Here is a 21,577-nt window from a genome sequence, read left to right on the forward strand (position 1 = left end):
TGGATGTAATTTTAGGGACGCACGAACCTCGTTTTGAATTTGCATCAATGCTGTGTGCGCTAAATGGGATCAGACGTCTGTTAAGTGAGCCATAGTTCACTAGGAATAACCGGAAATGGAATAACTCCACATTTTCAGATTAAAAACAGCTACTTTGCGATGCATTAAAAAAAACAAACATCCAAAATGATCTGTCCCTCTGATTACAGATTCAGTACTGCATTAAATCTGTTTTTGTGCATTGTGACTTGTAGTATTGTAGGAAAATATACACTACTTACAGAAGAAACTCTCTAGCAGTATAAAAAAAAATCGGATCAAATGTAAACCACTACATAATAATACCAATTCAGTCACATATATGATGGGACTGTTATCTTTATGCAGGCTATAGTTTATTGCTGAAAGGTTGCCTCCATTCATTTAAAAAAATGATCAAGCTGAAAATGTTCCTTTTTCATAAAGCTTATAAATTGGGCAGACTGAACCATCACGTTTGATATGCTCTCTTTTTGCTCTCCGTGCATTTGTTTAAATATTTCCTCGACATGGATACTGTCTTTGTGAATACGATTTAAATGTATAAACTTCGTTAAAAAAATAAAATAAATAAAAATTAAAAAACAAAAAACAATATATATATAGTGAAAATGCAGGTTAATCTTCAGCTTTGGACTTTTATTTTGAAATCCTTCACCGGAAGTGCCGCGCGTCACTCCGTCGGACTTCCAGGCGGTGGAGGTTTGAGGGAGAGCGGAGCGTCGGAAAGTGAGCAGCGGACGCGGCAGCACCTGAGCCGGCATCATTACGCCGGCTTAACACGGAGTAAACAGCTTTAATGGAACTTTTAATTTCCTGTTAAAATGTACGTAAGAATACAACTTGCCTGAAACGTTGGATATTTGTTTTTATTTTTCTTTCTTTCTTTTTTATTTCTTTATTTATTTTTGCTCTGATTGGGAGTGAAGACGCGCAGCCGGCGAGAGGAGCTGATTTCGGTGCGTTTTTTTTTTTGGTGTTTTTTTTTTTTTTTTTTTAAATAAGGTCAACTTTTGTGGAAAATATGTAACTGTGACAAATGAGACTGTAAAATGGAGCAGTCGGCTACTCTCGACGTAGAGACGCTTAAGGTGAGCTCACGATGTTATAAAAAAAATAAATAAAAAGTGGCTTTTAAATGTGATTTTAATAAGGTTTTGTGAAATATTTATTATGCTCTTTTTTTATTCAGTCGTCCGACCTCGAGTCATCTGGTGTTGCTCCCTCTGCAACAGGTGAACCCCCCTCCCCCGGCTTCAATTGTTCCTTTAAAGAAAATTTTAAAATAAATAAATAAAAATAAACATAATAAGAACAGCTGACCACTTCTCAAAGCCTGGCTGGGACTTCTTCTCCACCCTCTTACGCTCCACCGCATGAATTCTCCTCTTCCAAAGTTTGTCAGAGTTGTATCTAAGTAAAAAAAAAAAAAAAAAAAAACAGAGGCTTTATATTCGGAAATGCTTTTGTGACATTATTATTATTTATTTGTCCCGTTGATAAGGCCGTGTTCAGTCTTGCACTTCCTCCATGTGCATCCGACTGGAGAATGCAAATGACTGCCTGTGGGGGTGCTGTCCAAAATGGCCCCGTTGGCTCTCTACGGATTTGCGAGGGATTAGCAGGGAAAGCTAGTTTACCGTGGAGAAGTGTGTGTCTGTTTACATCAGCAGTTTTGTCGTCCTCCCCCCCCCCCCCCCCTCTTTTTATTTCTTCTTCTGCCCGAGCCATCATCATCATCATCATCATCATCATTAACACTGTGGAAGGAAGCGAAAGTATTTGAGCCTCCGTAAATGATGCAGAGGTCAGAGGTACAAATACCTTCCTGTGAACGTGTCAACCAAAGTCTCTGAAAACCGTCTTCAGCCTGTGATGTTTGTCCCTGTGATGTTTGTCTCTGTGATGTTTGTCTCTGTGATGTTTGTCCCTGTGATGTTTGTCTGATTGAGCAGCTGTGACCTTTTGTTGCGCCGGACTTACTGGAGATCTTTGATTCCCGCCGGTCTCCTCCTCACTACTAGAGTCACCTTGTTGCTTTGAGTCAGAGGGAGGTGCACGGGCGTCCGTCCATCCACCCGTCCGTCCATCCATCTATCCGTCCATCCATCCGTCCGTCCGTCCGTCCGTCCGTCTGTCCATCCATCCATTCATCTATCCTTCCGTCCATCCATCCATCTGTCCATCCTTCCACCCGTCCGTCCATCCATCTATCCGTCCATCCATCCGTCCGTCCGTCCGTCTGTCCATCCATCCATCTGTCCATTCGTCCATCCATCCGTCCGTCCGTCCGTCCGTCCGTCCGTCCGTCTGTCCGTCCTTCCATCCATCCGTCCATCCATCTGTCCATCCATCCATCTATCTGTCCGTCCATCAGTCCGTCCGTCCGTCCATCCATCCATCCGTCCATCCGTCCATCCAACCATCTGTCCATCCATCCGTCCGTCCATCTGTCCATCCGTCTGTCCATCCACCCATCCATCCGTTCATCTGTCCGTCCATCCATCCGTCCAACCATCCGTCCATCCATCCATCCGTCCGTCCGTCCATCCATCCGTCCATCCATCCATCCGTCCGTCCATCTGTCCATCAGTCCGTCCATCCATCCATCCGTTCATCTGTCCGTCCATCCATCCATCCAACCATTCGTCCATCCATCCATCCGTCCGTCCGTCCATCCATCCGTCCGTCCATCCGTCTGTCCATCCGTCCATCCAACCATCCGTCCATCCATCCATCCATCCGTCCGTCCATCTGTCCGTCCGTTCGTCCATCCACCCATCCATCCGTTCATCTGTCCGTCCATCCATCCATCTGTCCGTCCGTCCATCCATCCGTCCATCCATCCATCCGTCCGTCCATCTGTCCATCCGTCCGTCCATCCATCCATCCGTTCATCTGTCCGTCCATCCATCCATCCAACCATTCGTCCATCCATCCATCCATCCGTCCGTCCGTCCGTCCGTCCGTCCGTCCATCCCTCCGTCCGTCCAGAAAGGACACCCTGTCTGTTAAAAAGAAGAACTCTTAGATAAACTGTTGTTGCTCCACAAACTTTGGACTTCCCGTGTGAGCGGATGATGACTGACAGCAGAGGCTCCGCCCACACGCTCGGTGGTCCCATCGGTTTGAACACCGACGCACGGCGAGCAGCAGAACTGGCGTTCCCAGTTCCAGTTGTGTGTTCAGGCTCCCTCCGTCTCTTCCATTGGACTTTCTGTCAAAAATAAACAGCTGCTTTTCTACCCGGAGCATGATTCTGGTTCTGGTTCTGGTTCTGATAAAAGTTACTGTGCAGGTGTTCGGTTTCTACGAACAGGAGCCGCATGTAATCGGGACTGCAGATGGCGAACGGCCCGATTTCAAACCCGTCTGTTCGCGATGACCCGTCGACGGCTGCTCGGACGTTATTTTTGATCGTTTCGTAAAAAAAAAAAAGCTTCACCTTCGAACTGGTACTTTTGGGACTTTCAGGCCTCAAAGTTTGTGTTGGTTCTTCTCAGTTTGAGATCTCCGACCGTGCACACGTTGGTGTGGTCGTCTGCCAACAGGATCTTTATTATCATCACGAACGCCGAATTCGTTGTTTTCAGCCCCCCTATACTTCTGTATATTGGCTCCATACCGTCGTGTCACACGATGATCCACTTTTAGGCGTCCGTCTGTTCCCCCCGAAACCTTTTTTTATCACCTCGGTTGCTCCGAAAAAATCGCGACGATTAAAAGCGCAAAATTAACATCGTCGCGCGATCTCCGATTGGAGTCGCTTTAAGTCATCGTTTCCGCATCATCGTCAGAATCAGCCCCACGCTCGCGTCGTCCGTGAGCGTCGGCTGTGACCGGCGTGCCGAAACGGCACAACGCCGGCCGCGACGCACTTCCTCCGTTCGCTCTGTGAACATCCGAGCTTCAGGAGGCACGACTCCGCCGGGGTAATATATGCATTAAAACTCCTGCGAAAGAAATCACAGGATCCGCTGGCGTTGGGAACAGTGGGGTTGCCATAGAAATTACAAGTACTGAAGTTTCCCCTGGCAACAGAGGATTTGAAAATAGACTGAATCTGTCCAGCAGGGCCGTGGCTGGAGGCTAAAACACCGGCTTGAGACTCTTTTGTTTTCTTTTACTCGGTCTTATGAATGTGTGCATTTTCTTGTAAGTACTTTACTTGGCAGACTCTTTTGAGTTTCTTCTTTTCGGGTTGGTCGTCGCATTTTTTCTTTTATTTTTTTGTTTTGGCAGGCGGTGTTTAACAGAAGGATTCAGGGCTGCGACTTCATTATTATTTACGATTGATTAATGCGTATGATTAATGCCGGTTACGCCTTCCTCGCCGACGACAGCCGTTCCCGGAGGCGTTTCGTTTCCAGGCCGCCTGGAGGCGAATCTCTTCAGACACGGACTCGGATAAACCGATCGCATTTTGGCGGGCGAAGGTCAAAGGTCACTGTTCCAACAAATCGGTTCCAAGCTTGTGAACGCGATATTTCAGAAAGGAATGAACTGCATTTTTTTTGGGTTTTTTTTGTTGATATTTGTCAAAACTGTTCACTTTAACTGAAGGATGAACTGTTGAGATTTTGGTCAAGGTCATTATTAGTTCACATCTGTTTTTCACTACGGACGCACGGAGGACATCTCGACAAAAGTTCGCACAAACAGGCGTGCGTACGAACCGCATCACGACCGCTTCGGTGGTTAGCGGAGGCGTACGACCAGAGTTTGAGTTTATAAAACTTTAAAAAGTTTTTTAAAAAATAACCAAAATATTCAAAGTTTCATCCCCCTCGAGCTCGAGGACATCGCATCCTTTTGCTGCTGTTGTTGTTGTTTCCGCGAAGGATTTAACGTTTGATAAACGAATGAAAACGTTTCCTACATCATTCGACGAAAAGCGAACTCCAGTGTCTTTGCTTTCGCGACGACTGAAATTCATCAACCCGCCCGGCCTTGTGAAAGAGGCGGTAAAGGTAAACGGGTCGGCTGCAGGAAGCTGTCGCTTTTTTTTTAATTTTTTTATTTTGAAGCACTGTAATGACGAAGCGTCAACGCGTCGTTAGAAACCGAAAGCAAAGCTGCGGCGCGTTGTTAAATCCGCACAGGCGACTTTTCAAAGCAAACAACGTGAGCGCGAGCGGGAATGCCGAGGACCTTGTTTTCAGACTGCGATCGGCTCATCGGGATCTTCATTCGGCCGCAGATTCGCGGCCGGCCGACTCTAAAGAAGCGTTTGCCGCCCGGGAGCTTTTCCCACTTCCCGGGCGAAGTTACTCCCACGACCGATCGCTCGCCTCGTCATCGACGAATCCTGACGGGACGATCCCCGTTTCCTGCGGCGCGGTGAAAACGCGCCGCCCTTTCAAGAATAAGCTTTCTGATTTTGGTTGGTTTCTCTTTAATAAAATAAGAGTCACCTAAATGACCTTGTCGTTTACGCAAAGAGCTTGATGGATTACTCCGCCGCCGGTTAAACTCCTGAATTCCTTCTTCCTCTTTGTTCTTTATGTATTAGCTCCACTTTGAGGAAAAAAAAAAAAATGGAATAACGCAGCCACGCTTTGTAGCCTCGAGTCATTTTGGTGGCTGCTTGCGAGGGTAATAACCACTTTCAACACGCGTGTGCTGCGGAGCGAATATATCCTCGACGGCCAGCTAACGCAGAGGTCGCCCGGTGTGTTTGTTTGCCAGATTACCCAGGAGCAGTTTATCCCGGCGTCCCGGTCCCTGCACCTCCGGCGCCCGGGCTGCGACGCCGCGTACCCGGCGGGCCTGTACGGCTGGAGGAAAAGATGCCTGTATTTCTTCCTGCTGCTGCTCCTGGTCACCATGATAGTGAACCTGGCCCTCACCGTCTGGATCATCAAGGTCATGAATTTCTCCACGGTGAGTACGGCGCCGCGTTGTCCGCAGTACGGCTGTTGGGCCGCGGAGACCCGGGTACGGTGCGTATTTTGAAGTGAAAAAGTAAACGCTAACGGTGCTAGACTTATATACATATATATATATATTTTTTTTTTTTTTTATTAAAACACAATAATTGTGGCACGGACACAAGTGTGCGCACCCGTCTTCTTGTGAAGGAAACTGCGGGAGATTTTAGACCGAGGTCAATCGGGAAGAAACCACACCTGGGACTTCGTCATTAAAGCCGGCGTCTGAAGTACGCAAAGCAGCATTTGGATAAAAGAGGACTTTGATAAAGCGCGACTACATTTGTGGGGAAAATGTTTCGAGGACTGGTAAGAAGAAAAAAAAAGAAAAAGATCTGAAGCGACCAAAAGTTCACAAGGACCTGTTATCACACCCACCGGCACTGTGAGCATCCAAGTGGTGCATTCAGTAGATGCATGAACTCATAACTGCTTGTGTATTATTTACCTTAAGAGCACATTGTGTTGGGTCTGCTCACATTTTATGGCTACTGTATTATGCCTTTGGGGCGCAGGGGACGGGGGTGGGGGGGGGGCAGAGGAAACGCTGCATGAAGAATGGATTCCATTTTAAATGTATGTTCGCTGCAAGCGTTTTTATTTACTTGTCTCGACGATTAGTCTGGAACGTACGTTTTTATTTTTTTTTAATTTATTTATTATTATTATTATTAACATAATCATCTGCAATTTATTCATGAATAAATGCCGGAATTGCCGCTCTTTATTTTGCTAATGTTTAAAGTCCAGTTTTACCCGCTCTATTAAAAAGGTTAAACTTTTTTTTTTTTTTTTTAATGGATCATTTTGTGGAAATAAAGTCACAAGTTTTATGCAAGAGGAGAAAAACAAACAAACAAGTGTCATCCCTGAGGATTCCTTCTATAAACGGGATTACGAAAATACGACAAAAACAACCCGCTTCAGGATTTGAGTTTGATTCCCGGGCAAGCGACGGCAATATCGATTTTCTGTATACGAGCTCGAGGTCGTCAGATAACTTAAACCAAACAGGCGGACGCCTCGCGAGCTCCTTTCACATTTTCAGGGACAGTGCACACAATTTGCCATTTTGTCAACAAACAAAGAGAGCGCGGCCTCGCGCCCTTCGTGTGCAGAAATACAGCAGACAAAATACGAGTGGCGCCTTCGAAAGCAGGCGTTCCTAATAAAGCGACCGGTGCGTCTGCAGTACAGTCGCTGTGCTCGCTGCTTTAAAAGAGTTCCTGCTTTCACCGGTGTGCTTTTTTTGAACTTCTTGTTTTATCTCAACGCAAACCGCTGATAATCATTATCACAACGTTCACGTCGCTCAGGGGACTCAAATTTACATAAAGTCGTTTCCGAGAACGATGCCGTCCGCAGCTGACACATCAGCCTTCCTCTCCTCCCCCTCTCCTCCCCCTCTCCTCCCCCTCTCCTCAGCTCCCTGACGCCTGAGCGTTGACACCTCCATGTCATGTCCTCCCTGTCACTCAGCCTGTCCGCCGACCTGTCAAAGATGCTGCTCTCTCTCTCTCTCTCTCTCTCTCCAACGCAGGATTCCAGTTTTTATTTTTTTTTAATTTTTTTATGAATTCCAGAAGATGCAATCCTTCTGAAATCGAATCAGGAAATCGGCATTTGATTTACGTTTCAGGACGGGATGGGGAACCTCCGGCTGAACCGGGACGGGATTCGTCTGGAGGGAATCAGCGAGTTCCTGTTGCCTCTCTATGTGGACGAGATCCAGTCCAGGAGGGTAAGTTGCTCCCTTTTTTTTTTTTTTTTTTTACTTTTTTTAAAACTTTTTCTCACCAACTTCAAGTTGCCTGTCGATCAATACTCTTGACACCGATGAACGAGGAATAACAAGCATTGACTGAAACACATGCAGAAAGGCTCCTGGTGGGAGGGAGGGGGGGGGGTGAAAGATCTCTCCGGAGCTCGGCATCGATCTCCGCGTTGAGGAAAGTTATGATCAATTCATGATCAACAAAGGGCCGACTTTCCCTCTGAGCTGGCGCTCGACAACACTTTGATGTTACCGTCTGTTTGTGGCCGGACAGAAGAGACGACTCAATCTGCCCTTCCTCCTCCTCCTCCTCCTCCTCCTCCTCCACTTCCTCATTTCCTGTCGTCCTATCAGGGCCTCCCATCGGCAGGAGGTGGTTAATAGGCTGCCTCTCAGCTCCTCTCCGGCCACGTACAACCCTGCAGGAGATTACAGACGATTACAGGAGGACCGGAGTCTCTGCTGGATTTCCAATCAAGCCCACGCGATAAATCCCACCCCTCCTCCTCTTCCTCCTCTTCCTCCTCCTCTCACACACACACACACTTTCTCCTCTTTGATGTTTAGTAGATTAACCAACACAGCTCCAGCTGCAGAAGTTGATCCAAATTTCCCTCTCCCACACGGATGGCAGACGCTCGGGTGGATCATCCCCTTCTTTCACTGATTCGGCACGGCGCAGAAAGCAATTTCAAGCCCTGGAAAGCCGGGGTTCCCGTGTACATTTTTTGTTTTTTTGTGAGGGACGCCGACGGATGAAGCGGCTCGATAGCTGGGTCCCGATTTGCCACGCCGGAGAGAAGAAGAAAAAAAACCAACAACTCCGAATTGCCCACTCTCGCGCTTTGATGTTCTCGTCGGAGCTAAAACGTCGATTTAAATATAACACTTTCGCAGCGGGGGGGGGAAAAAAAACACCTCAAGGCCACGGCAGACAGCCGAGCCGAGCCGAGCCGAGGACAAAGCCGGTATTTCACTCCTGGGTGCAATAACCACCCGCAGACATTTTTTTTTTTTTACTGTCTTGTTTTTTTACAGACGGGGGGGGGGGGCTGCACCGTGGCCTCCTTATCTACCGACTCCAGAGATATTCGCAGGACCAAAAAAAAAAAAAAAAAAAATCTCTACGGGTCACTCAATATTTCTCACCTGAGAAAATACGTCAAGCGCAAGAGAGAGCGAGAGAGAGAGAGAGAGAGAGAGAGCGAGCGGGGATTATGGTTTCCACGGCGGCGCCGTTCCTCAGCCAGATAACCAGCGTTGATCAATAAGCCGTTACCACGAGTGGAGATGAACTCTGTTGCGCAGCGTCGATTTCTGAAAGTCCAAATATTATGATTATTATTATTTATTTTTTTTAACTCGCCGTAACTTCAGTATTCACCACCACCAGCACCACCACCAGCACCACCAGCACCACCACCAGCACCACCAGCACCACCACCAGCACCACTTGAGGAATCAAGTTGAACGCTTGAAATTTGCAACCCCCCCCCCCTCCCCGACTGTAATTTCAGGCTTTTAGAAAAAAAAATCTTGCGTCGTTCATAATTTCAAGCGTTTGTAAAAGGTTTCGCGCTGGTATTTATTGCCCCCCCCCTCCACCCCTCCATCTCACTTTCCTCCCAAAGAATTTCAAACGGGCAGAATACGTTCGGCAAAGACGGAGTAATGGCCGTTTACGGATAAACGTGTGAAATTGTTCAGACACCTGAGAATTTTCCATTTCCATCGAACCGGTGTTTCTGCCGGACGACTTGCAGCGTTGGTTTTTGGTTTCTCCCGCCGGTTGCGGATCGACAGCTGCGCTTCTGGTTTGGTCAAATGACAGATTCGCAAAAAAAAAAACCCCAACAAATAATTTCTGCGACCTTCTCCGTCTCGGGGCTCCTTCGTGACGTCGCTGACTTTCACCTGAAGTGGGGGGGGGGGGGGGCAAAATTAAAATAAATCAGAAAGTGTATGTTGGAGTTTGAAAAGCGAGAGCTGCCTGTCTGAAAACAGCGGCGCGGCAGGAGGCGACGCGGTGCCCGCACGCAGCTCATCGACCGTCAGCTGCTCGGGCCGTCGGCTCTCGTTGTCGTCTCCGGGGAGCCCGACTCCATCTAGAAATAGCAGCAGATTGCAGGTGTATCTCCACCGGGGTGAAGCTTCTCCTTCCCCGAGTCTCACCTACTTGCGTTCGATAAAGCAGAGCGACAGATGATTGTGAAGCGGCGCTGCTTCTGAATCCTCCCCCCTCCCACCGCCAGAAAAAAAAAAAAAAAAGTGCAAAAGACGGCTTAAGCCATCGACCCGTGAACGTCTCGGAGTTTAAACCGGAGGTTTTTTTTTTTTTTTAATTAAAAAAAAAAAAGATAAACATTGCCGAGCTGTTGTATCGTAGGAATTCACCAGCCAGAAGTTTGAATGTTATGGCTGATCGGTGTGTATCGATTATCGTGTTACTGTTATTGACTGCATTTCCCTTGTTTTACCCGAGGATGGTAATAAAATCTTACAACTGCCACCAGGTGGCAGTAAAGCACCTAAAAGCTTTTTTTGCAAGCTGGCATTAAGCAACAAAAGGGCAAGAGAAACGCGTTACTACGAGACTTGCAGTATAACACGTGGTGCTGTGAGGAAGTTCCAAGTATAATTTCACTTTAATAACCGTATTTACTCCACCTCCCCCCCTCACCAATCCCCTCCCGCTCCTTTCTTCCCCCCCCCCCTTGCCGTGCTTCCCTCAGGACAGTTTGCTGGTCTTGCAGTCGGAAAAGAACGTAACACTGAACGCCCGAAACGGCCGAGGTCAGCTCACCGGCCGGCTCACCGTGGGTGAGTTTACGCTCCTTCGCCGCCTCGTCGTCCCCCTCGGGAGGACATTTCACCCCGGGGAACGGTGAGTCCGGGACACGGCCGAGGGGGGGGGGGGGGGGGGACACGGGCCGCGACGTCACCGTGCGACATCGCCGAATTACACAGATGTTAAGATTGATACGCGACCCCGACCCGTCCCGATCAATCACGACTTCGGTCCGGAGTCGTGCAACAGTTCGTTTTCTCTGTTAACCCCCCCCCCCCCCCCCCCGCAGATTCCTCCAGACACTAACCTTTGATGCACTCGTTGAAAGGGCGACGGATCCGTCTTATTATCATCGGTTTCAACCACCGGTCAGCCCAAATGACCGAAGTCATTTACATGATTAATGACCGCCGGAAAGCAAACGACCTGCTCATTAACGTTAACAGCTATCGATCTCAGCCGGCGCGAGTAGGACGTTGACGCTGATTCAACCGGACCGGCAGATATGACGCTTTTTCGGTCGAGCTCGACCTCCCTCTTGAAAACGAGCGCCCGCTTTTTGTCGAAAGTCCTTTTTTTCTGAAATGAGATGAAACTTGGCAGAAAATAATTACCCCCCCCAACAAACGACATGAATTGCATCGAACGCTTGCAGCAGCAGCGCCGAATGAACCCCGGCGGATTTGCGGCGGCGTTTGGGTTTGCGGTTGAAAGCCAGCGGCGCCAACCCGTCGGTCTCTCTCCGCAGGACCGGAGGCCGTGGAGGCCCAGTGTCAGAGGCTGGAAGTGCGAAGTCAGGACGGAGGCAAACTCCTGTTCACCGCCGACGAAGAGGAAGTCTTCATGACCACGGAGAAGTTCATAGTCACCGGTACTGGTATATTCATTTTTATAAGCTTTTGTTTTGTCCAAAAAAAAGTTGGTTTATAATGACTGAGATTACCGGTCAGTAAACGGGACCCTTTCGTAAACGTTTCACCGGCAGGCTCGGAGGGCGCCGCGTTCGGACGCTCGGTCGAGACCCCGCTGATCCGGGCGAGAGCTTCCGAAGACCTGAAGTAAGTGTTTCGCAATGCAGCGACGTCGACGCGAACCCGTTAAAGCTTTCACGTCGCGTGTTCACATCCCGCTCGATTAAAATGGGAGATCCTCGAGTGACGGTGATGAATGCGCCGTGGCTTTTCAAAGTAAAATAAATAAATAAAATGGAAAAAAACAAACACGTGGCAGGAACCATTACTCACCGGTATCGTTATCTCGAGCACGCCGGCGCAGACCGGAGCATCGACCGGCCGGCTTGCCTCGTTGCAAACGCGAATATAAAACTAGATTTCACCGTTATATTAATTTCACAGCCGACGGGTGACCTAATGTGTTACTTGCTCTCCAAAATCAGGAGAAAAAGTGGGCGAGTTTGAGCTTCGGCGCCGGAGCGTGTTGTGCAGGCGATGCCCACATCCACCCTCCAACCCTCCACGAGGGCGGCTCGTTGTCCGACCCCGCTTGGTCCTGGGAGGAAGGCCCGGATCAAAAGTTGGCAAGAAAAAGCGAGCGTTCTGGCAGCTAATTCCTCCAGAGTGAGAGGAATACTGACGAGTTTCAGCTTAAGGCAAAACACACACACACACACACACACACACACACACACACACACACACACACACACACACACACACACACACACACACACACACACACACACACACACACACTTCGGGCCGACCATCTGCAAATGTGGTCAAAATCTTAACGAGAGGCAGCCGCGCTCCAACGGGATTCGGATCTCTTTCAGTTGGAAAAAAAAAAAAAAGCATGAACACGTCGTCGAGACATCTTTTGCGGTTTGTGTTAGATTTAAATAATAATTTTTTTTTTTTTTTTTAAAAACATGGACTCGTCAATAATCTCTATCAGACCTGTGTCAGAACAACCTTCGCCGAGGAATTACTGAAATATTTCCAAACGAGCAAGATGTACAAACTCTACTGTCAGGACTAAATAAACGCTCCTTTTACATATAAATAAATAAATAAATAAAAATGACAAGAATCCAATTTTATGTTTCCGACATCATGGAAAGATGTTTTCACATCGAGTCATACGGTGGTATTAAAAAAAAAAAAAAAAAAAAAAAAAAAAAAAGCACAATGGAGGAAACTCTGTTTGCTATTCAAGACGAACTCAAGCCGAACAACAGAGGGTCCGTTTACAGAGTAATTGGGTTTTAAACAACATTTCTGTGGTGGCGTGATGCTCGTTAAACTGTTTTAATAGCAGCATATAAAAAAAAAAAAAAAAAAAGGGAACTGCTTTTTAAAATCGCCTTTGCACAAACCACAACGAACACGCTTGTTTGTTTAAGGCAGCAGGATGATAACGAATGGTTTCTTTTGAATTTTCCCCGTCTTTTATTTCACGATCTCTTACGGCGAGTCAAGAAATCTATTAATCACATGATCACAAAACGTACTCTTTCCGTCACGCGGCGCTGCGAGATTCCATCTTACCACACAAACGGGAATAAAATGCAAAGACGGGCTGTCTAAAAACATTTAGTGAAGGAGTTCAAACTCCGCCGGGTGAACTGAGCGTAGGGTCAGTCCACCGCGGCCTCCCGAGGAGGACGCTCCGGTCGCAGGTCAACAGCCGACGACTTGCTCTCCTCTCCTCCTCCCCTCTCCTCCTCCTCTCCTCTCCTCTTCCTCTCCTCCTCCTCTCCTCTCTCCCTCCTCTTCTCTCCTCCTCTCCTCTCTTCTCCTCTCCTCCCTTCTCCTCCTCCCCTCTCTTCTCTTCCTCCTCTCCTCCTCTCCTCCTCTCCCTCTCCTCCCCTCCTTCTCTCCTCTCCTCTCCCTCTCTTCCTCCTCTCCTCTTTCTCTCCTCCTCCTCTCCTCTCCTCCTCCTCCCCTCTTCCTCCTCTCCTCCTCCTCTCCTCTCCCCTCCTCCTGTCCTCTCCTCTCATCTCCTCCTCCCCTCATCCTCTCCTCTCCTCATCCCCTCTCCTCCTGTCCTCTCCTCTCCTCCTCTCCTCTCCTCCCCTCCCTTCTCCTCTCCTCTCCCCTCCCCTCTCCTCTTCCTCTCCTCCTCCTCTCCTCTCTCCCTCCTCTTCTCTCCTCCCCTTCTCCTCCTCCCCTCTCTTCTCTTCCTCCTCTTCTCCTCTCCTCTCCCTCTCCTCTTTCTCTCCTCCTCCTATCCTCTCCTCCTCCTCTCCTCTCTCCTCCTCTCCTCCCCTCCTCCTCCTCTCCTCTCCTCCCCTCTTCCTCCTCTCCTCTCCTCCTCCTCTCCTCCCCTCTTCCTCCTCTCCCCTCCTCCTGTCCTCTCCTCTCATCTCCTCCTCCCCTCATCCTCTCCCCTCCCCTCCCCTCCTCCTCCTCTCCCCTCCTCCTCCTCTCCTCCTCCTCTCCTGACGACGGACCGCTCTAGTTTACGATGTGTTTTTATTTCTGAGTCAGCGGTATTCTGGGAGACGGAGCAGAGCGGAGCCCAAATCAAAGAAACCCAGGAGATGCTCCTCATCTTTGAAGCACCTGTTCTCCTCCCGGAGCACTTCATCTGCAACCCTCCTCCGGTCGCTCTCCTGCGACCGGAGGAGGGTTCGGAGGAGAGGAGGTACGACGAGAGGCAGAAATCATCTGCGCGGTGATTTGCTCCAATTCAGGGCCGCTGGTCAAAATAGGTGTGATTAGATTAGACCTTAAAACTTTACAGGAAAAAAAAGAGCAGTGCGACGAAAACAGCCTACAAGTCATTTGAGTACATTTAAAATGATCATAAAAAAAACAAAACAAAAAAACAAAACAAAAAGGGACTCTGGAGATTTGGTGTGTGGCAAGATGTTTTCTTATTTTAAGCATCTGAAAAATATCCAAAGATTTGTTCTTGTTTTCTTCTATTCAGCAACCAAACAGTGTAATTAGGGAGGGGGGGGGGGGAGAGGGGGGAGGAGAGGGGGGGGATGCACTACCCGAGGAAACATCTCTCTCTCTGATCCCTCCGATCACCTCCTTCATCTCACGGTGACCTCCCGGAGTTCGGCTCCGCTCCTTGAAACGCCCCCTCCGGGGGCCGAGCTCCGGGACCAAACCGGGGCGGGTAACTGCAGGATGTTTTGGCTCCGAGCGTTTTGTGTTTTTGGACTCCCCGGCTAGCTGCCCGCTCGGCTTGAGGATCGCAGCAGCTTGCGAGCAGGAACTGCAGACCTAAAATATTTTAAAAATACATCAGAGCTGTCTGAAATATTCTGGGGTAAAACATTGAAACGGAGGCGGGCGCGGCCGACGGCCTCGTCGGGCAGGTTGAGGGTCTGAACGTCGGAGGGCGTCGTGGCATTTTAAAACAAAATCTCATTTCCGTGCCGTCGCGTCTACAGTTCTCTAACAACGTCTTCGAAATGGAAAATTAAAGCCAGCGGCTGCCAAAAGAGAAAAACACTCATTAGTCTTTGTTTTTTTGTTGTTGTGGATTGAGCGTGCAGGACTGTCAAAGCGGAGATCAAACTTCAGAGTGGGTTTTTAACTTGGGTTTCAATGAAGCCGTCGGTTGTCACGGCGACTTTGCTCTCAGAAATCAAATTGAAACGGTGTCTTTTAAATTGTGCAACACAAGTCCCGATATAATATTGATGGTTGATTGGTTTCACACATCAGTGGTACGGTTCAAGTGGGACTTCACGTTGCCGCTGGAGCCTCGGAAAAGAGCATAATCAGTCCGAGATAGTTATAAAACCCAGAGAGACTTTTTTTTTTGGGGGGGGGGATTTAATTTAATTCATTTAATGCTTCGTTCTGGACTGTGTCTGAAACAAGCACTCCTGAAAATTGAGCACTTTGTCTTCTGGCACAATTGATCTGTGTGTGTGTGTGTGTGTGTGTGTGTGTGTGTGTAGCGGGTGATGATAGAACCACTTTGGAGTGAACACACACACACACACACACACACACACACACACACACACACACACACACACACACACACACACTCTGAGATGAGGATCTCCTCTACCAGAGAGAGCTGGTATACACAGTGCAGCTGTTGCTGCGCTGTGATTTGAAATGAACCCCGTCTGCTCCGACTGTAATATCTACTCCGTTGAGAATTCACTCGGGACTCCGGGTCCAGTTCAGCAGGACAATTTTGAGATTACAGCGTCGTTATTTTAACTCACTATCGGGATGAATGATTTGAAAACTGGTGTGGACTTCCAGTTTTTTTTTTTTTTTTTTTTGGGGGGGGGTGAAGAAGTGAAGGATTTAAATCATCTTCGACCTCGTTAAAACGTAACGCCGGATGAAACGAAGTGGTGGTTAAAAGCCTCGCGCGTTTTAGATTCGTTATGTCTTCATTTTCCAAACAGATTTAAAGAGACGGCGGAGTTATATTCTTCAGCGATTTGTTCATTTTCCAAAACTCGGCTGGTGTTGCCAGATGTATTCGCAAGCGAGGACGAGTAGAAGTCAGATTTAGCTTTTTCCCAGAAGTCTGTCACAGCTCTTCCTCTGGTGCCTGAAATTCTGCCAGTCAGTCAGATGATTGGTGGGTTTGGCCGTCCTCCAAAGCAGCATCTCTGTCAGGGAGAGCTTTGGGGAGAACCAGGGATTAGAGCCGGGTTTTATTCGGGAATTTCAACAGGGAGCATGTTCATTAAGTTAAAATGATTAAAAGTGAGGGTCAGGGACGCAACGATTTTCTTTTTTTTTGAGAAATAAAAATTGTTGACAAAAAAATTAGCTCATTTATTTATTTTAATTTTTTTTAAACGTGCAGTTGGACAGAGGTTGCTGATCTCTTGATTAAAACTGCAGGAGCTGACTATTCAAGTGGATCGCTTGTTCGTTTTAAGAGCTGTCAGGATTGTTTGTTCCGTGGGGAATGGAAATCAACGGACGCAGACGGCGCTCCAGAGTGTTTTCAGAGCCAATCACAATTTAAATCGCCTGAAATAACTGGTTCACGACTAACAAGGGATTATTTGAATGTGAAAATATCTTCCGGGGGAGGTTCCAGTAACTGTGAACTGGTCAGTACCTCCAGGGAAGATGTCCACAGTTAACCCTCTGCACTCCACCTCCTTTTGACTTTCTCTCATTGTGAAAGATATTGTCACCATCTCATGTCATTTCTGAATCTTAAAACTCTCCTGATAAGTCAAGTGTCGATGAGGGCCAAATGTCGTGTGGCGGGGTTTGTTTATCAAGGCGCGAACTGAAAGTACTAAAAAAAAAAAAAAAAAGGGCTTCTAAACGTTCAGGTGTAATAATATCTCAAGGCCGTGAAGGTTTAAAATCAATTTGTTGCACGAGGACTCGTGCGAAGTTGAGCGCTGACCTTCACGCCGTGTTTCAAAACGGACGTATTGACGCCGGAGTTCAGGCGAGCGCGTTCCTGTTTACGACGGCAATGAAACCGGCGTTTTTACGACAACGCGAATTAACATACTGAGAAGCGCCGAGATCATTAAAAAAAAGATGCAGCGGGCGGACAGACAGTCTCGGGCCGACTAATTGGCGTGGCATTGCTATTCTGTTACAGTCGGGGTAAACATCATCGCACTTCACAGGCTGTCTGAGCTCGCAGAGGTCATCAGAGGTCAGTGAGGAGTCCCACATGTGGAGAAGCTGAGGCTGCATTTTATATTTGCATATCACACACACACACACACACACACACACACACATTCTTTTCACCTGTTTACAATGAAACATCAAATGCTTTCTTGAAGCGGAGTAAAGATTGCGGAAAACAGAAAAAAAGAAAAGAAAAAGGAAAATGAATAAGAAACACGTCAGCGTTGATCCGAGGTATCGGCTCACTGTTTGAACGGCTTTCAGCAAAATAAGAAAAAAAAAAAAAAAAAGAGAAAACGGTGCTGTAGATGAGGGGGAAAAGAAAGCGTCAGATGTCTATCGTCTTTATTCCCACAGGTCTGGAGCACAAACGGTCCCGGGTCAAAGGCACATTTCACAGATCTTCTTCAAACTGTATCTACTGACAGGCTTTTTAGAATGCAGATGAAATTCATTTGCTTTTCTTTCTTCTCTTTTTTTCCTTCGTCTCCCTCTTATTCCTCTCGCGCATAATAAATAAAAAAAAATGTGTGTCACTTTCAGCCGGTACGGAGATTTAGGCGATTTCAAGGCGCCTCCTTCCAAGTCTGCCATTTAAAATTCATTGAAAACAGATTTAGGGAAGATGGGGAGAGGGGGGAATCAATTTGAAACGCTTATGACTTATGAAAACAAATTCCACATTGATTGGCTCTCGCACTTATCTTTCCCTGTGTAAACAAATAGTCCACGGGAGGAAAATGCAAATTGCATTAGCGTCACGTTTGCTGAAGGTCAACATCAGCTGATACAATTATGGGCTGTTTAGGATTGCCGCACTGCTGCGGAATATTGAGCAGCGCAACTTAAACATGAGCGGCAGCTTTACGAGTCCACGGGTGGAGACGTCGCTGCTGCAGCAGACGCCGAACCCACACCTCTGCAAACAGAAACATCGACGCGATGGTTGGCGTTCTCAAATGCGAGACACCGACTCCATCTTGAAATGCTTTTGCGGCATCGACTTTGTTGTGAAACAAATATTAAGATTGTGTTCCATCAACCTTCCACAAACAAGTCATTACTAAGAGATATTCAACTGAATAAGTCAATTCAGCCTCGAATGGATCTTGTGTCCTCCGCTGTTAAATGTTACTGAAAAGGAAACGTTTGAATAATGCAAAAATGTTCAAAGTGTGAACAGAATAAATCGATGGATAAACCCATCGATTTATTCTGCCCGTCTGAGATTTGTGTTTTTTTTTTCTTCTTCTTTTGATCAGGCTGGAGTCTCCCACACGAACCCTGACCATGGAGGCTCCCCGAGGGGTGGAAGTGAGCGCTGCTAAGGGGCCACTGAAGGTCAGCGGTCGGAAGGACCTCCACCTGGAGTCCACGGAAGGAGAGGTGAGGAGGCCCAGATGTTGCACCGGGACTGAAAAATTACTTTTATGTTCCCTTTTTAATTTAATTTTGTTTTATTTGTAGAGACTTAAAATAAAAACTCTTGGCAGGTTTCTATGCCTGCAATCCATAGGCTGCAAGTAAAAATAGACGTCGCCTCCGGGTGTAGGAAGTGAAGCCAGTGTGGAAGTGCCTTAGCGTGCAATACCAGTGACAGCCACCAGGGGCTGGTTCCAAAAAAAACCAAAAACAAAAAAACTGTCTCCAACAGACTTCTATTTAAAATATTTCAACTTCTGTCATGAAATACAAAGACAATTCATTTTTACCGATGGGTATCATGGTGTCATTTACTAAATTCACTCCTTTTGAACAGCTTTCTTGTCAAAATAAATAAATAAATAAAACTCAACGGGATGCTTCGAACTGAACGCGAACATCGGCCTAATGGCAATGTCATGAATTTATAATGAGTGTTTGGTCATAAACTGAAGTATTGGACACATTTATAGTTGAACCTAATGGTGGTGCTGGATGGGAAGATGGAAAGAGATCATCAGTGTAATTATAATTCATCCTCGAGGAACGTGAACGTCTTAACGAGACGGCGTTCAAGGCGACGCACTCAGAGGTTGAGTGGTTGAGAGGTTTCAGTCAGCATCAAAGCGGAAGATGAAAGAAAAAAAACCCACTTCCATCCTTAGAGCCGCTACAAAAAAAATACGTTGGAACTTTAACCTCAGTAATAAAACACCTTCACCGTCCATAACAACGTTAACAGATCAGTATTTCACTCCACACTGTATTTACTGATTGCTGCGGCCGTTCATCAGTTCCAGGTAGTAATACATCACTTCATGGCACCTCCGGCGATGTTATTTGAATGACCTCCAAAGCTTCCTCTCTGATGATTTTTTTTTTTTCTTTCCTCCCCCTTCCAGATACTTTTAGACGCCAACAGCGTTCAGCTGGGACGCCTCCCGCTCGCCGTCTTCGCGCCGTCCCCCGGCCACGCCTCGCCGGAGCAGGCCGCATACGAGCTGTGCGTCTGCCCCAGCGGCAAGATCTACCGCTCCCCCGCCGAGAGCAGCTCCACCTGCCAGGCCATGAGCAACATCTGCCTCTGGAGCTGACCTGGTGGGGGGGGGGGGCGAGCGGGGGACACCTCGAACATCTGGAGCTCTTCCGGGTGGATACGACAAGAGGAAGTCCTTCCACCGCGGCGGGTGAATGGAGGTCAGGACGCTTCCGCCGACTAAGTCTTGAGGACAGAAAAGCCGCGGCCGCTCTCTGAAGTCAGGAATATCACACGTACGGGCGAATCTCCGCAACCTCATCGGAGTCGGAGGACGTTTCTTTTTCTGCTCTTTCGGTTTGCCGCGGACGTGCGGCGGCACGACGGAGGGAGAAGCGACGGGACGAGATCAAACACGGGTGCCTTCAGCTTTAAAAGGAGTCAAGACGTCAGCTGCGATGGTAGTTAGGAAGGCGAACTAAAGCACAACTGTCATGTTTTTTTCCCCCTCAACAGAAATGTTTTTTTCCCAACTGTGTTTCGAGGTTGTCGAGTTTGAAATTAAACGTGTTTTTAATGTGACGCGCTGTAACCGTGTGTCAGAGCAGCTGAAAACATGGAGAACGGATGTTTTGAAGGGTTCACGCAAGTATTTTCCCCAAGACTTCGCTCCCCCGAGGTAAATATTACACTCTACTTTAACACGTCCAAGCAACGCGACAGAATTCAGCAGAAGAATTTGGTAGAAAAAGTGTAAAGTAATGAAGGCGTGAACAATTTATGACAGTCGAACTGATACCGCCTCCAGGACGGGTATTGCAGTGGCGCTCGAAAGACTGTGAACATACTTTCCATTTTTCAGTAGTTCTGCATAAATATGAGCCGGACTTCATCGGATTTTCACACAAGTATTAAAAGTAAATAAAGAGGACCCCAATTAAGCAAATATAATAAACGTGTATCCTGCGGGGTTTTTTTTTTTCTTTTTTTCTCCGAGCATAATGCCTCTCACCCGTCTGTAAACGAGACATTTTTCTAACAGCTTTCTGACTCGCCCGCAGGATCTTTAGTGAATTGCAGACGAGCAGCGGGTACGTTTCTTTTCAGAGGCGCACTTGTTGTTGTTGTTGTTGTTGTTGTTGTTCAGCGGTCTCCCGATCGAGGACTCGTGGATCATTACCACAAGTCAATGCGAGAGGAGCCTCGAGTCGCTTAAAGATGAGCCCGGGCTCCCTGGAGACTCTGCGGACGATTACACGCTTTGCTGTGCGAGTGATCTTTGTTGGTCGAGCGCTTCAGAGATGGCTTTTTGTAAACTTTTCCGGGCTTGATGACCATCGACAACTCGTTTTCTGAAGCCGGTTCTTTAAATTTAACAGGACTCCCCCTTTCATTTTTGTCAAAATTTTTTTTTAATTCGATTCTCTTCATCAACTGCAGGACTTTTGTGAAAATCTGATGATATTCTCGGTCATGTTTATATGCAGAGATAACGGAAGTTTTAAAAGGGTTCGCAAACTGTCAAGCACCACTATGAACGGACCTCATGGTGAAGCACTTTTCAACTTCAAGATGAAGAGTACGTTTTGTGTCTCATTAGAAAATATTAGAAGAGATGATTTTCAGCAAGGTCCCGATCCTGCTTCTTGTTTACGCTTTAATACTCTCGAAGTTGAAAGAGGGTCCTCTCGTTTAATTGGCTGCCGGGAACTGCTGCCTATTAAAGCGCACTGAGCGTTGTGAACTGGGCTTCTCTCCGAGGCGGCGGCCCGCTGTGGAGTTTGACATGAGTGTCTGGCTGACCTTGACGCTGCAGCTGGGAGCGGAGCAGGCAGGCGGCCACGTGTCAGCAGACCTCCACCCTCTACCCTCCACCCTCCACCAGCCATCACCGGCCTCAGGCAGAGACCAGCCGGTGTGGGTAAGAGCCGTGATGGCGCGCCAGCAGCCGCTCACCAGGTTTACCTTTAACGACACTGTGATGTGGTTTTACGCTTGTACGCTGTGTGTAAAACTGCATTTAGCTTCCGGATTTTGGGAAAATGAGGCCGGAGCAGAAGTGCCTTAAACTGCAGTACCACTGATGGC

At 47.6% G+C, this 21,577-nt stretch overlaps 1 protein-coding gene across 4 annotated transcripts; it reads left to right on the top strand.

Moving 5' to 3' along the window:
- Positions 1-725: 725 nt before the first annotated feature.
- Positions 726-20,412, top strand: LOC138195742 (zeta-sarcoglycan-like). Of its 4 annotated transcripts, XM_069145379.1 has the most exons (8): positions 726-1,130; positions 5,728-5,922; positions 7,609-7,710; positions 10,476-10,563; positions 11,280-11,402; positions 11,517-11,589; positions 18,354-18,477; positions 19,416-20,412. In XM_069145379.1, exons 1-8 carry the CDS (start codon positions 1,092-1,094, stop codon positions 19,605-19,607), a joined length of 936 nt encoding a protein of 311 aa, XP_069001480.1. In that variant the 5' UTR covers positions 726-1,091; the 3' UTR covers positions 19,608-20,412. The 4 variants fall into 4 exon arrangements, with proteins under 4 accessions (XP_069001480.1, XP_069001481.1, XP_069001482.1 ...); XM_069145380.1 differs by lacking the exon at positions 11,517-11,589 and having other exon boundaries at positions 10,481-10,563; XM_069145381.1 differs by lacking the exons at positions 726-1,130; positions 11,517-11,589 and adding an exon at positions 4,002-4,194.
- The last annotated feature ends 1,165 nt before the right edge of the window (positions 20,413-21,577 follow it).

Source organism: Embiotoca jacksoni, unplaced genomic scaffold (assembly GCF_022577435.1).
Source record: "Embiotoca jacksoni isolate LCO1_2020_lvr unplaced genomic scaffold, fEmbJac1.0.p SCAF_123, whole genome shotgun sequence".
Classification (NCBI taxonomy): domain Eukaryota; kingdom Metazoa; phylum Chordata; class Actinopteri; family Embiotocidae; genus Embiotoca; species Embiotoca jacksoni.